At 48.1% G+C, this 16850-nt stretch overlaps 1 protein-coding gene across 5 annotated transcripts in view; it reads right to left on the reverse strand.

Moving 5' to 3' along the window:
* NFATC2 (nuclear factor of activated T cells 2) overlaps nucleotides 1-11582 on the reverse strand; it is a 187350-nt gene extending 175768 nt beyond the window's left edge. For all 5 annotated transcript variants that reach the window (XM_064276220.1, XM_010599436.3, XM_010599437.3 and 2 more), the window contains exon 1: nucleotides 11262-11582. In XM_064276220.1, coding sequence (XP_064132290.1) covers nucleotides 11262-11391 — 130 coding nt within the window. In that variant the 5' untranslated portion in view covers nucleotides 11392-11582. The remainder of the gene's footprint in view (nucleotides 1-11261) is intronic.
* Between the last annotated feature and the right edge of the window lie 5268 nt (nucleotides 11583-16850).

Consider the following 16850-nt stretch of genomic DNA (forward strand, 5'->3'; position numbering starts at 1 on the left):
CTCTGCAGGTTACAACAACCCTGGGAGACAGGTATTCTCAACACCTCCATGTTACAGATGGGGAAACTGAGGCTCGGGGGTGCAGGGATTCACCCAATGTCACAAAACCAGCCAAGAGCAGAGCTGGAATTCAAATCAAGGCGTAGTTTACATGCAGTAAAATGCACGGATATTAAATACGCATGTCATGCCTTTATACACATGTATAGGTCTGTGTCTACCACTCAAGATAGCATTTCCAGCCCCGCAGAGGGCGCCTTTGTGGCCCTGCCCAGTCAGTAACCCTCCCCCAAGGGGCCCCACCAGGCTGACTTCACTCATCACAGCCTCATGATGCCTGTTCTTGAACTCAATATAAATGAAGTCACGCAGGATGTGCCACACATCTTTAGCCCAGCATCATGGCTGAGACTCGGCTACGTTGTGTGCAGCTCTGGTTTATTCTTTTTTATGGTGTGTAGGAGTCCCTGGGTGGTGCCAATGGTTACGCCCTTAGCTACTAATCAAAAGGTTGGAGGTTCCAGCGGGACAATTCAGTCAATTGGCATAACATTGTTCATAAAGATAAGACTTTACATCCTAGTTTGATGAGTAGCGTCTGAGGTCTTAAAAGCTTGCAAGCAGCCATCCAAGATACAACTACTGATCTCTGCTCATGTGAAACAAAACAGAATGAAGGAAACCAAAGGCTCAAAGAAGAAACTAGTCCACAGGACTAATAGCCCACATGAACCACACAGCCTCATCTAGCTTGAGACTCAAAGTTGCCTCAATGGCAACTGGTTTTTAGTATTCCGTTGTATGAACAGGAGACCTGGTAGACAGTGGCTAAGCACTTGGCTGCTAACTGAAAGGTCAGCAGTTCGAACCCACCAGCCACTCCTCAGGAACAAGATGTGGTAGCCTGCTTCCATAAAGCTTACAGCCTTGGAAACCCTATGGGGCAGTTCTACTTTGCCCTATAGCATCGCTATGAGTAGGAATCAACTCCACAGTAATGGGTTATTGCATGAATACATCATAATTTATTTGCCCAAACACCTTGCCTCTGTTTTTAATTTGTGATTAAACCTGGGTATTTGAAGAGATCGATTTCTAAGAAAAGAGCTCGTCAGTGATGAGAGAGAACAGGACCCGGGGCGACTTCCTCACCAAAACAAGAAGGAAAGAACTGGTCAGAAGAATTAACCGGAAATAGACTGTAGATAATCCTCCCTCAGAAACAGGCTTCCCACAGCTAAACCTACCCTGGCCTGGCCTGGCCTGGCCTGGTCTCGCAAGTGGATATGCAGGGGGAGAGAGGCACCCAGCATCTCCCTTTTTCATCCTCTATCCCACTCACCAAAGACCCCCCACGTTTATGCCAGCCATATCAGACGGCTTTGTCCCTTATTGATTCTCATACCCCTTGGCACAGCCTGAAAATCCGGTTTCCATTTTTCTCTCAGCCAATTTAAAATCCAAGTGGAAACTTCCCCTTGAAGACAGTGGGGCCCGTGTAACACTTGGCCAGGGGCAGCGATTTGAAATTAGGAATGTATTGACTGACGGTTCTTTGTTTACACTTTCCCCAGGAGCTCTCCTTTTGGTGCCATGTTCCCAGTGGCAGGCACACTTAATCAGTGGCCCCTGCCAACCCCAGTCATTAATGACAACCCTCCCATCTCCATGGCAACAGGGGTGTGATGTCACTCATTGCAGATTTCAGCCCCACAGCCCACCTTCTTAGTACTCCATAGGTAAATGGTCTCTTTCTCCCGTCTTTAAAATAACTTTTGGAGGCATTTCAGACTTAGTTTTTTTTTCCTCATTTAACATCCCCCCGTTTGCAGGCGTGCCTGAGCAAGTCTGTTTTGATAAAGGGCTTTATAAATCCTGAGCCTGGCCAGCCACTTTCCCCCCTTCAGAAAGCTCACCCAGGCGTGGCTCGATTAAAATTCACATGGGAAGGGCTGGCTTTGAGAAATGCATTTTATTAACTAAAACAGACCCAGCTGAGAACATGTTCTTGCCCAAAACCTCAAATTAGAAGGCAGGGAGGGTGGAGGGTCTCAAATGCCAGCTCAGGAAAAGCAATCTCCCCACTCTGCATGTAACTTACAGCCTGCCTTTGGTATATTTCTTTTGCAGAGAGAGAGAAAAAAAAAAAAAAAAAAATTAAAGGTCCAAGGCACAGGGCTTTGGATCTAAATCCCAGTGGATAGGAAATACAGGGGACAGAGGAACTTGTTAAAAGACACCATCGGGATGCAACTGTGAAAATCCAGAATGTGAAGAACGCTTCGAGAAAAATGGCCTTTTTTCTTACACAAATAAATGGCAAGAAACAAACTGATAGGGATTTTAATAGAACGGAAGAGATTTCATGGCCATACCAACTAAATAAAATGTGAGGATATTGTTTGGATCTTGATTCAAACAAATTAACCATACAAAGATGTTTACGAGACAAGCAGGAAAATCTGGATGCTGGATATTTGATATTAAGTAACTACTGTCTTTTTTTAAGATTTGGTAATGGCATTGCGATTTCTTTTTGAGTCTTTATCTTTTAGAGATATATACTAATCTATTTATTGAGGAAAGTCTATGAATTCTGGAATTTGCTTTAAAGTAATTAGAGGGTAGGGAGAGTGTGAAGGGGGAATGGAAGATGAAATAGAAGTAGCCTTATGTTGATAACTGTTGAAACTGGGTGACGGCCACATGGAGTTAATTATACTATTATGTCTACTCTTGCATATTCTGGGGGAAGTTCTTGATAAAAGCTCAGAAACAGAGCCAAAGGCAGTTCCTCTTGCACCAGGTAGGGAGCAGACAGCCCTGGACCCTCCCAGGAGGAGCCCCAAGGTTGGGGTCTTCTTCCCTTGAGTTCACTTCCAGAACCGTCAGCAAAAACCTAACCCCACACCAGCCCCGGGAAGCGAGTTTGGCTGGAGCTCTGCATAGCCTGTGGCTATTTCCTGTGCTGGTGAGGGGGAAAGAGGAAGTCCCTTTTTGGGGGGAAGCCACAGAGCACCCATCATACTGCCTTTACAGACCGCTCCTTCCTTCCTGGCCCTGGTTTAGAAGGCTCCAGAGGGCCAGGGCCAGACACCTGGGAGACCCTCCTCCCAAAAGAGGCAGCCACAGGAGAGCCTCCAAGTGCGGAGTGGGGAGCTCTTGCAGCCATCCAGGGCTGAGGCTAGAGGAGAGGCTTTAAAGTCAGAACTGGACACACGTAAGGGCTAGATAACTTGCTGTACCATTGGACTCAAGCCCAGCAGCCAGTCACTCTTCTCCAATTACCAGACCACATGTCCTTCATTCCCTAGACCACCTTCTGGCTAGACTCTCTAAGGGTGAGGAGTCACCAAAGTCCAAGCAAAGGACTGACTCTCCTCCAAGAAGCTGCTGCCCTCAGCAATTCAGGAGAGCTAGAAGACTTTCTCAGAGCCCATCACCACCACAGCCATCATCCAACCTTCACATGCCACAGCCTGCCACCTGCTTTTATCACAGCAGCCCCAGCAAGTGGGCACTGTCTTCACCATCCCTGTTTTACAGATGACAAAAGGACAAGCCAGAGAACCCAAGCCACGGGTTCACCATCATACCACTAATAAGAATCATATAACATTCCGTGCATTTATTAGACAAATGCTTAGCCAAGGTCACTCAGCTTGGAGACGGCTATGCCAGAGTTTCAAGCCAGGACCTTCTGATTTCTGGTGCTCTGATGTGCCAAGTCAGCGGCCTCCAGTAGTGGGGTAACAGGGTCACATGTGCCCCAAAGGCCATGCACGAAAATCCATGGGATGTAGAAAGAAATATAAAAAGGGGAGAACTCTCATCTAAAGCTTGTCCTTTTCCATTTCTATTTTTGCTGTATGTTTTTTAATGAATACGGTCTCACTAAAAAAAAAAAAAAAAAACCGAAACCCACTGCTGGCAAGTCTATTCCAACTCATGGTGACCCCACGTGTTAACAGAGTAGAACTGTGCTCCATAGGGTTTCCTCGGCTGTAACCTTTACACAGAGCCCTAGTGGTCCAGTGGCTAAGTGCTCAGCTGCTAACCGAAAGGTCAGCAATTTGAACCCACCAGCCGCTTCTCAGAAGGAAGATGTGGCAGTCTGCTTCCACAAAGATTCGTTTTGGAAACCCTACACGGCAGATCTACTCTGACCTATAGGGTTGCTCTGAGTCGGAATTGACTCAAAGGCAATTTTTTTTTTTTTTTTAATCTTTAAGAAGTAGGCCACCAGGCCTTTCTGCCGTGGCACTGCTGGGTGGGTTCAAACTGTCAACATTTTGGTTAATAGACGAGCACAAACCATTTGCACCACCCAGGCACCTTTAGGGCACTAGTAAAGTTTACAATTATGTGAATATCAAATATTAGGAATAAATAAACACACTTATGCTACCACCCAGGGGCCACGCTGGGCAGAGTTGGAGACAGCAGTTCTGGATGACGTCCCACTGCTCTTGCTGGCCGCATTCTGGCTGCAAGGTCTAGTGCTGAGGTCCCCAACTCTCAAGTTCATGTCCTGCCTTGCCACAGACCAGCTGCATGACTCTCGGCAGAGTTGCCTTACCCCAAGGAGCCTGACTTCATTGGTCTAGGTGAGGTCCAGGAGATTCTAGCACACAGCCAGGGTCCAGAACCACCGGCTGCCTCAGCTATATTTTCCAAATGCATTTAACCCCATCACCTGATAGGGCTACAGCACCCTGGGAGCCAACTGGAAAAACACTGCTTTAGGGTTTGGAAGAACCTCCGCTTGGGATCAAAAACTAAAGGCCTACAGAGTAGCTGCTGTTGTTGGCTGCTGTCAAGTCAGTTCTGACTCTGGGTGACCCCATGTGTGCAGAGTAAATCTGCTCCACAGGGTTTTCAAGGCTGTAAACTTTCAGAAGCAGATCGCCAGGCCTGTCTTCTGAGGCACCTCTGGGTGGGTTAGAACAGCCAACCTTTCAGCTAGTAGTCGAGCACCTAACTGTCGGCGCCACCCAGGGCCTCCTTTCTGTAAGGAAGAGAGGACCTTTAATTTGGAAACTGGATGACGTGTGTCCAGTAATAAAGAATGATGGAGCAACTTTATTCCCACTTCCTTTGTCTATCTGACCAGGACCCTGCTCAATCCCAGCCTTCATGCACCTTTCCAGCTGCACCTGGAGACATTATTTGTCCAGCGTAGGCTTATTAAGGCCCATCCTTAACTCCGCGCAGACGGCACCTTCTCTGAAAGTCACATGTTTAGTGAACCTGCTTGCTTAGTGTCAAAGTCTATTTTTAGTAAGCACCAAAAACACCACAGTACTGTATCCCAGCACCACATTTGCACTATCTGTTTTCAAGGCTGTCTCCCACATGGCCTAGGGCCCCACAAGGGCGGGGACCACATTTAATTCCTCTCTAGCCCCCCACAGGGCCTGGCACTGAACCAGCAGTCGCTGTTTGCTGAAAGAATGAGTTTTTAATTGTCCCCTGTAAATGGGCTGAGAGCAGGTGTTCCTAACTTAAAGTGCAGGTGACATTAGGGAGTGAGCAAGCCACAGAAGGGTTTATGACTCCCTGTGAGAAATGGCATAAAAAGTGTGTGGGCGGGGGGGAGGGCGTAAGGGGCTGTGGTGCTGGGGGAATATGTGTGGTGTGTGCATGTGGTGGGTGTGTGTGCATGGTGTGTGTGTGTGTGGTATGTGTGTAAACATACAGGGTGTGCATGGTACATGTGTGTATGTGGTACGTGTGTGTACGTGGTACGTGTGTGTACACGGTACATGTGTGCATGCTGTATGTGTGTATGGTGTGTGCATGGGGGTACTACGGGGGAGCATTGGCATGTGTGTATGATGTGTGTGCATGATGCATGTGTGTGTGCATGGTGTGTGTGTGTGTGGTGCATGTGCATGGTACGTGTGCATGTATGATGTGTTGTGTGTGTCTGTAAGGTGCACATATGTGTGTGTGACGTGTGTATGGTATGGGGGATACAGGCAGGTGGGCAGAGGAGTGTACAGGGGAGTATGCATGTGTTCATGTGTATAGACGTGCATGTATATAGTATGTACACTTGGGTGTGGGCATGTGTATGTGTACAGTCTTGGTTTCCAGTAACTTTTCAAAGGCTGTGACCCCAAAAGTTGAAGGATTACTGGAATGGATTCTTCAAAGCAATAAGCAATGGTCAGGAGGAGTCTGTTTTCCTTTCTGAAAGGTCAAAGTTGGTGCTATGCTAAGATGTGCATCCACTGACCAGTAATGGAGGGAGAGGGACGAGCCAGACCTGTTGAGGAAGTGTGCATTCCAACATGTCAGTCCCAGACACAGCACAGAGAAGGTCTGGCACCTCTGGTGGTGACCAGGGATTCCCAGTGCCCACCTGTGCCTCCCAATGTATTACAAATTGGATGAAGTAAGAATTCATTGAGTTCACAAGCATGCACAGGGAAGCAAACTTCAGAACCATCTGCTGGCAGCCGGCATGTTTCAAAGGACCCTGAACTCTTTTCCCCTCCAAGCTGGGGTCAGTAGCCCTACCGTAGGCTCCCACACCCCTGCCCCCACTCTTCCCCATTACCAACTGTGAACTTAGCTATCTCCCCACTAGAAAAAATAAGAGTCTACACCTTCAGGCAAAAAAAAAAAAAAAAAAGAATCGAAAACCTGGATAGATGAAATGGATAATTTCTTAGAAAGATATAGTTTAGCAAAATTGACTTCATTAGAAGTAGAAAGTTTAAACCGACCAATTTCCATAGACACAATAGGGAAAGCTATCAATGGGTTCTGGGTATCAAGGAACAACACCACAGAAAAGCACCAGGCCCAGCTAGCTTCACAGAGGAATTCTGCCACACCTTCAGAAACCAGACGGCTCCAGTGCTACATAAATGGTCCCCAAGCATAAAAAATGACAGAAACCTAAATCTGACAAGGCACAAAAAAGAAAACTACAAATGCCACTCATGAATATTGCTGAAAAAAATTAAATAAGATATTATCAAATAGATGCCAATTTACCACGTTAAGAAAAATATACAGTTACTAACTGAAGTGTATACCAGGAATGCTTCAATATTAGGAAATCTATTCATGTAAGTCAACACGGTGATAGGTCTAAGGGGCACTGAGGTAGCCCTGTTGGCACAGTGGTTAAGCACTCGGCTGCTAACCAAAAGGTCAGTAGTTTGAACCCACTAGCCATTCCAAGGGAGAAAAATGTGGCAGTCTGCTTCTATAAAGATTTACAGCCTTGGAAACCTTACGGCACAGTTCTGCTCTGTCCTATGGGGTCATTCTGAGTCGAAATCAACTCAATGGCAATGGACTCATTTTGGTTTTGTTTTAAGAAGAATAGAATCATTTCTCCATCTTTTACATAATTCAACTCCCATTCCTGATAAAAACTCTCGAGAAAATAGAAACAGATGGATATTTCCTTAGTATAATAAAATATATACACCTCAATCCTACCTCTAAGCCAACACTAGAGACATTCCTACGAAGGTCAGGCAAGGCAAGGAGGCCCACCACCTCCACTATTATGTAACATTCTACTGGCGGTATTAGTCAACGCAATTAGACAAGAGAAAACAATCAGAGGCACTCACTCAGTGAGGGCAGGAACTGAGCCTTACTCCCTATGGTAGTCTCAGGATCTAACACAATAGGTGCTCGATAGATAGTTGTATGAGTAAATGAATAATGGGTCACATTAACTGAGTACCTCTATTAACAAATGCAAGGAGCCCTGGTGGCGCAGTGGTTAAGCACTCAGCTGCTAACCAAAAGATCAGTGGTTTGAACCACCAGCTGCCCCACCAGAGAAAGATGTGGCCGCCTGCTTCTGTAAAGATTACAGCATTGGAAACCCCGTGAGGCCTTACTACTCTGTCCTGTAGGGTCACTAGGAGTCAGAATTGGGTTTGTTTTGGGGGGGGGGAATTATTGACAACGGCAAGGGTTTAATAAAGTGCTACTAACACGACACACTGTGTCAATTGATTTATATGGATTAATTCATTCAAGCTCAGTACCTATAAGTTCAGTACCATTATTTCAGCCATTTTACAGATGAGCAAACAGAGGTCCAAAGAGGTAAAATGACTTGCCCAAGGTCATCCTGCTGGTAAATGTTCTAAATCTCAGCCTTGCCCTGATGCCGGGCACAAACAAATTGCTTTGCATGTGTCTCTCATCAAAAAAAGAAATGAGGGGGCCTCATATAATAGCTCAGAATGCAGAGAAGGACTGTCAGGATTCATATTTTAGCTCTGCCATTTACCAGCTCTGCTTTCTTGGGAAAATTACTTCACGTCTCTGTGCTTTAGTTTCCTCCCCTATAAAACAGGTGTAATGATAGCACCCACCACCTAGAGGTGTAGGGGTGTTACAGAAGTTCCTAAATGTCTGCTACATGCTAGAGTTGCATAAAATGAGCATCCTCTCTTCCAAAAAATTCCCTAAGTACCTTCCCCCATTTCTTACAGTGATGACCGTCCCACCAGCAGTCATTTGCTCTCCTTGGTTTCTGCCAGGCCCATGTCCAGCGTTAAGGGTAACACACCCCATGTGTATCACCAATATATTGTCATCTGGCACGAAGGCCAATAGCAAAATAGGGGCTAGTCTCAGCCCTCAGGGAGCTGTGCCCTGCAGAAGCAGAGAGGTGGCTGCTACCGATATCTGAATAAGTCAGAGCTGGGCCCACGTCTGGAACACCTCTATCTAGCCTCTCAAGGCTCACGATGCCCTTTCTCTTCCTGAATGTCGCCTCTTCTGTGCCGCCAGCTTCCCAGCAAAGAGTCATTCTTCTACAGATTCCGGAGCATAACACCCCACGCCTTACATGTGGATGTGTATAGTGCCTTCCTTCCAAAGAGAACAGCACGGAAGGGCGGTGGGGAGAGCAGAGTGGAGAAACCTGACAAACACTATCTGGGCCAGGTGACTGAGGTCAACATCCACAGTAATAAGTCATGTTGACAGCATGTACCCTTGATACGATGGGATGAGAATGGAATCTTCCCTAAAATCCAAAGCATGTCTAATCCTGAGAAATACAAGAGACAACCCCTAACTGAGGGACATTCTATAGTATACTCAACCGGTACTCCTCAAAACTGTCAAAGTCGTCAAAAACAAGAAAAGTCTCAAACTGTCACAGCAAGAGGAACCTAAGGAGACAAGACAGCTAAATGTATGATGGTACTCCAGATGGGATCTTGGTACAGAAAAAGGACATCAGGTCAAAACTAAAGAGATTTCAACATGGTATGGGCTTCAGTTAGTAATCATGTATTAATATCGGGTCATTAACTGTAACAAATGTACCATACTAACACAAGATGATAATAACAGAAGACACTACCAAAACCAAACCAAACCCATTGCCATCAAGTCGATTCCGACTCATAACAACCCTATAGGACAGAGCAGAACTGCCCTATAGGGTCTCCAAAGCTGTAATCTTTGAAGGAGCAGACAGCCAGGGCTCCAATAGAGGCTACTGGGTGTGGGGTATATGGAAGCTCTCTGTACTATCTCTGTAATTTTCTGTAAATCTGAAACTGTCCTAAAAAAAAATAAAGTTTATTACAATAAATAAATAAATAAACAGATTCCAGGGCTTTCACTGTGGTCATTTAGGCACTCATCTGGTGGCCACCAAGCACCACTTGCCAAGAAAAACTATAAAAAGCGCCTCCCATTAGATTTGGTTTGGAAACTATTTCCCTGGAATCTCCCCTGTAAAAAAAGAAAAATGTTAGTTGATTGGGAACCTGGGAGGGGTGTAAGTATTAGTTCCCTGCAAAACATGACTTTAATCTTAACAAACACAAAGACCACTGATGTGAGTGGGGATCGTTTGCAGATTCTTAATTGTATCTTTTCAAAGGGAAGGATGGCCTCCAGATTGCAACTCTAGAAGACCAGTCTCCTTCGCTGGCTAATTACTTCCATCTCCAGCCAAAATGCAAAATTATTACTAATTACCATCTCTGGGTATCCAAGTGAAGGTGAGACCACAAGTCAAAGCAAGCCCCTCACCTGAGGTGGCCAGGGGCAACACTGATGTGAGGCAAACACCATCTTCTCTGTTCATCTGCCTGATACAGCCCCTCTGGCACACAGTGAGCCACCAGGAATCCCTGCAAAGCTTCCTACACAAACCAGAGCACAACCTTCCTACCTCCAGATGCAGGCCAGCTCCGTGCATCTGGAGGTTACCAGCAGGCAGCCCTGAGGCTTCGGCAAGCATGGGCTGAGCTCCGCTGTCAAAATCAGGAAACCTGGTTGGGTTTTTTGTTTTTGTTTTTTCCAGGACAACCTGCTAACCAGAAAAAAAAAAAAATAATACAGTGAGGCTGTGTGGGCCACCTCCTCCTTCCTCCCACTCTGACGACGGCTCCAGTTATACACGTGAAGTGACGGATAAGCTTCGGCCCCGGGCCCTGTCTGGGGAAGTCCCCAGCCCCAGCGACCGAGGGCCATTGGAGGTGCAGACCGGGGGATAGTTAAAGCAGGAATAGCTTGCGTCTTCGGGGATCCCCACGTCGGTTCTCCCCACACCCTCACAGTCAACACACACCATGTAAATAGGATTCTGGGGTACAGGAGCATTTCACCGTTTCTAAAAGCTCAGCCGGATCCACTTGAGGTGATTCGCAAACACGCAGCCACAGAACCCAGGGAGGAAATGGGCCGGCCTCCTAACAGCAGCCAAACCACCCTCCAGCATTAAACACAGACAAACTCTTCCTTAGTTTCAACACAAATTCACCAATAAACGGGGCTCGCATCCGATGGCGCAGGGCAGCCCTGATAATTAGGTTCGGCTGCAACCTCTTTTGCACAGCCCCCTCCCCACAAACTCTATTCTTTGCTTCCTCACCTCTTCCCTCCAAAGGCAAAGAAATCATTGCCCTCTGATCATCCAGTACCAGCAAGAGGTCAGCTGAGCCCCCTCCCCTAGCCTTGGGCCTGTCCCCTTTTGCTTAGCCAACAGTGACCCTCAGGAAGAAATCACAAGTAACTCGAAACTGACGCCCCCACGGGGCAAGAGTGAGCCTACTGCCCCCTAGGGGTGAAAGCACGGTTACTACTGACCCTCATCCCCTCCTCTCACCTGGGTAGGGGAACTTCCCCCACCCGAGAGGCCCCCCAAGAAAGTGTGGCATCTGGAGCAGAGAGGGGCCCTGCGCCCACTCCCCAGCGCCAAGTCCTGCCCGGGCTCGGGGCCAGGCCGGGGGCCACAGGGAGCCTCCACCGACCTTCGATGGGATTCAAATACTCATAGTCGAAGAGGATGGAGAAGTCGAACTCGTCCTGGGGGCTGCCCCCGGGCTCATGGCCTGGGGCGTCCCCGCCATCGGGGTCGGGCTGAGACTCCGGGGCGTCCATGGCGCGCGAGCTGCAGACTTGGGGGCGAGGGCAGGCTCAGCGTTCTCCTGGCCGGGTTCCGGGCCCCTGGCCGGAGGTGGCGAAGGCTGCAGGAAGCTGAGAGGAGAGGCGGGTCGAGCGGGGGTCACTTTCCTTGTGCGGACGCACGCCGGGTCGAGCTGGCGCGCCTGGCGCAGCGGGTCCGGACGCGCCCGGGAGCTGAGCGGCGACGCGCGCGCTTCCTGCTCCGGGAGGCACCTGTTGCAGCCCGGGGTGGGGAGGGGGACGGGGCGGGGACAGGGCGGCCGGGCCGGCCGGGGGCGGGGCGCCACCCGGAGACCGGGGAAGGCGGGCAGGAGAGGAGGCGGCCGGGGTGGCTGGCCCCCTGGAGGAAGGAGGCCGGCCCTCGCTGCGCTACCCCGGCACTGCGCAGAGCCACCGGCCGCGGCCACCGCCAGGCGCCTGGGCCTCCCACCCTCCCGGGGGAGCGCGGGGCGCCCTGCCCGACCCAGGGTCTTAACAAGACAGCCACTGGCCATTGCAGTGTTGCCCTAAGTGACCAAATGATCGCAGTTCCAAATGGAGGGGAGGGGGTGTGTGTGTCTGCCTTTAGGACCATTACTCCTTCCTTTTGCAGAGGTCTCCAGGTGCCGCTTGCGCCCACAGCTGTGGCATGATTTCACCGGCAGTTCAGACTCCTGGGTGCCCCTGAACTCCATTTCCCAGGGCCTGGGAAAGAAAACTCAGAAAGCACAAGTCCCACCCTTATGTCTGTACTTATCCGTCACCAACAATGTGCCAGGTGCTGGGGACACAGCAGGAACCAGACACTGTCGCTCTCAGGAGCCCAGGTTCTGGAGCGGGGAGAGGCTCAAAGGCGAGAAACGGGAATAAAGATCATCTCCCACAGAGCAAGGAAAGGACTCACCCAGGGGTGCGGGGCAAAGACTAGGGGCTGGGGAGGGTTAGTCACATAGATGGCCAGGGTGGACCCTTCTGCAGAGGGAACATGTGGATCTGCAGGAAGGCTGTTTCTGGCAGTGGGAACAGAAAAAGCAAAAGCCACAAGGGGCTTGGCTTGGCAGGTTAGAGGCAGAGCAAGGGAGGAGGAGAAGGGCAGGACAGAGGTTGGAGAGGTTGTCAGGTAAGGAGTACACCCGGATGCTTGTCAAAAATCCAGATTCCCAGGCCCCTCCTGTAAGTCTGGAGTAGAGGCTCAGGAATGTGGGGTTTTGTTTTTGTTTTTAATTTTTGCTGTAAAAATATAAACACAACATTTGCTGATTCAACATTTTTCACAGGTACAAATCAGTAAAACTAATTACATCAACCATGTGCAACCATCACCAATATCCGTTGCCAAATTTTCCCATAAACAAAACCTATACTATCTAAACAATGATTCCCGCCCCCCCGCCCCCAGCCCTCCTGCCCCTGGCAACCACTATTAAAGTCTAATCTCTGTACCTTTGCCTATTCTAGGTGCTTCATATTAGTGAAATCATACAATACCTGTCCTTCTGTAAACAAGCCTTAAGGTGACTGTTATGAACAGGTACATCTGGGGCACACTACAAAAGAACCCAGTGCCACTCCGGACAAAACATTTCCAGGGGTCTTGGACCAATTCAGCTGAAGGCGGAAAATGAGTCACAGGCAGAAAAGGAGCCCTTCAACCCTTGCTGCACGTTAGAATTACCTGAGACAATTCTTTGAATGCCTGTGCCAGGCTGCAATCCAAACCCACTGAACCAGGATGCCCAAGGGCATTTTTTTTACAACAACCTCAGATCATTCCAAAGGGTAGCCAGTGTTGAGAACCACTGCATCAGAAGACAAGGAGGGAGAGGCTCTTGAATCCCCATGAGTTTGCCCCTAAGCAGGACCCAGCTCATCTCCTTCCCCACATGCCAGGGAGAGGGGAGAAGCCATCTCAGCTCCAATAAGGGATTTGTGCAAAGCTGTCGACTATCATTCATTCCATAAATATTGATTAAGCACCTGCCAGGTAGCTGACATTGCTGCAGGTGTTGAGGGTACAGTGATGAACAAGATACAGACACCATCTCTACCCTCATCATGTCTACATCCTGGGAGCAGAGAAGCACAGCTGTATTTTCCAGAATGCACGTAGAGTGGTGGTTCTGAACAAAGGGTGACGTTAGAATCACCTGAAGAGCTGTTAAAATAGTCAAATGCCTGGGCCCCACAAAGACCAATTCAGTCAAAATGTTGGGGGTGGGGCCCAGGCATCAGCATTTATAACAGCTCCGCCGGAGCATCCAATATGCAGCTGGGGTACAAACCACTGGTTTAGAATCAAAGTCCATTTTAGGGGCTGAGGCCCGGCTCAAGACTCACCAGCATTCAGAATCTTGGGAGGCGATTTCTGGTTCTCAAAATATAGAGCAATCCCACTCTTTTTTGCTTCCTAACCACAAGTACCGCCATACTGTTTGTAGCCAACAAGCATCACAGGGGGTGGCTGGGAAATGTAGGTGGATGAGGGACAAGTGATGGCCCAGGGCAGCACACTTACAGTTGAGTGTCTACAAGTAGATACTCTTTGGTCCCTATGACAGGCAGGAAGGCTTTCAGCTTCTCATGGTCCACCCAGACCCACTGCTGATGAGTCCATTTCAACTCACAGTGACCCTACAGGACAGAGTAGAACTGCCCAATAGGGTTTCCAAGGCTGTAATATTTAAGGGAACAGACTGCCACATCTTTCTCCCACAGAGTGGCTGGTGGGTTCAAACCACCGACCTTTTGGCTAGCAGTGGTTAGCTTAACCACGGTGCCACCAGGGCTCCTCCCATGGTCCAGTCCCTGAAATCTGTCAGGAACAAACAAGGGAAGCAGCCTTTCCTTGTGCTGTAGAAAGGGAGAAAAGCTGGTATCACCCCCAGACATCCCTTCCCATCTCTCCACCCCATAATGACTAAATACCTCTAATCTAGTGGATATCTCTTGACTCCATGTACCCAGAATCATTCCCCTCTTCTGATAACAGCACTCCAGTATGTTCCTTTGGGAAATGACGCTAGATAAACCTTGGAAGAGTTGATAACCCAGTCGTTCCACCAACCCCTATGAAGAAGTGGCCCCATTACCCAGGCTTGGTCAATCAGGGAATTCTACCTCCACCAGCCTATGAGCTCCATCAAGGCAGGGACCATCACTGCCTCATTCACAGAGAATCCTTGTAGAACTCACAGCTGTACAGTGGACATGTGGGTTGATGGATTATTGGACGGGCAGAAGAGGTCGACAATCAGTGTCCATGGAAGCAGCAGTCAAGAAATCAAACAACTTGGTGCATTGGGCAAATCTGGTGCAAAAGATCTCTTTAAAGTTAAAAAGCAAAGACATCACTTTGATGACTAAGGTGCGCCTGACCCAAGCCATGATCTTTTCAATCACCTCATATGCATGCAAAAGACAGTGAAAAAAGAAGACGGAAGAAGAATTGGTGCATTCAAACTGTGAGTTTGGTGAAGAATATAGAATATACTGTGGACTGCCTAAGAATAAACAAATCAGTCTTAGAAGAAATACAAAAAGAATGCTCCTTAGGAGACTTTGGCTCACTTACTTTGGCTCCTTAGGAGACTTTGGCTCACTTACTTTGGACATGTCATCAGGAAAGACCCATTGCTAGAAAACAACATCATGGTTGGTAAAGCAGAGGGTGAGTGAAAATGAAGGAAGCCCTCAGCGAGATGGATCGACACAATAACCACAACGATGGACTCAAACGTACCAAAATCATGAAGACGGCACAAGGCCAGGCAACGTTTTGTTCTCTTACAGAGAAGGCCACCATGAGTCAGAACCAGCTCAACGGCGATAACAACAACAACAAGGGTGGATGGATGGACAGACGGACGGATGGATAGATGGGTGGACGGGTGGATGGATGAAAGGAAGGATAGTGAAAGAGAGGGAAATGATAAATTGAATAAGATCATTAGATCTCTCTTTAAGGGTCCACCTCCCTGAGACAGCCTGTCTACCCAATTGATAGGGCAAGAACCCTAAATTCTTACCCCCAACTTCACATCCTCTTGAAATACCCAATAATAAGATGAGACAATAACTTTACAACTGATAAGTACTACAAAAACTTCAGCCTTAGGAAAGATGGTTCTCAACATTCTAAATAAGACTCTCTTAGTTGTTCCTCTGAAGAGCGGGTACATTTCAAACTCTTCTAGGATCAGACTTCTTGAAAGGGTTGGGGTTCAGAGTTTCCACAGGAGCAGTGAGAAGTGAGAGGGTTTTCTTCTCTAAACACAACCTTGAAGGGTAGGAGTTTGGTTGGGGGAAGGCATATTTTTTACTCCAAAATAAATAATTTGTGCTATTGGGAGCAAGGGCCAGGAGCAGAATGCATGACCTTCATGCATTCAGAGGCCAACCCGAGGGATGGCGGGTGGGCAAGAGGCCTTGACAGTGGGTCTCTGTCACCTTCTCTCTGCCCTGCAGCTGACCTCCTTGCGGAGGCCCTGACCTTTTATTTCTTCTCTAGTCTCTCCAGCAAAAGTGTAATGGCAAGTGAGTGAAGCCACTGAAAGTTTGAAACTTCTAGCACACATTCGTACGGTCTGATCCCGGCCCAATTCACTGAGTATTTACTCCAATGTATAATTACAAACTGAGATAAGTGCAATGAATGGAAAGAAAATGGTACTCCAGAGCTTATATCAAGGAAACCCTGGGGAGGTGATGTTTAAGCTGGGACAGGAAGGACGAGTAGAACTTAGCTAGGAAACAGTGAGGGGAAGAACTAACAACTAGATGAGAAAGTATGTGCAAAGGCTCTGAGGCAGGGGAAAGTGTGAAGTGTTGGACCGGGAACACACCAGAGTAGAAGGCTTCAGGGAAGGAGGAGAAAATGGTGCAAGGTAAGGCTGGGGTAGCAGGCCTTGGGAGCCATGTTGAGAATTTTGAAATTAATTGCAATGGTGAACAATTGAAGAGTATTAAGCAGTGGGTGACGTGGTCATATTTGAGTTTTTAAACAGTTTCTCTGGGTTCCATGCAGGGACAGGTGTCTGTTAGGCTCAGTGTTGTATCTAGGATTTAGCAAACAAAGATACCAGATAGCCTGTTAAATTTGAATTTTAGACAAATAACAAATAATTTTTAGTGCAAGTATGTCTCAGATATTGTATGCAATGTTTTCGTATAAGTATGTCCGTATACTGTATGGGATCCCGTATTTTATCTGGCAGCCCTGGCTCTATCCCCAGGTCCTAGAACAGTATCCAGCACATAAAACCAAAAACCAAACCCAGTGCCGTCGAGTTGATTCCAACTCATAGCAACCCTATAGGAGAGAGCAGAATTGCCCCATAGAGTTTCCAAGGAGTGCCTGGCAGATTCGAACTGCCAACCCTTTGGTTAGCAGCCGTAGCACGTAACCACTACACCACCAGGGTTTCCACCCTGCACATAGAGACTTACTAAAAAGCAGC

This window comes from Loxodonta africana, chromosome 24, assembly GCF_030014295.1.
Source record: "Loxodonta africana isolate mLoxAfr1 chromosome 24, mLoxAfr1.hap2, whole genome shotgun sequence".
In the NCBI taxonomy this organism is placed as follows: Eukaryota; Metazoa; Chordata; class Mammalia; order Proboscidea; family Elephantidae; genus Loxodonta; species Loxodonta africana.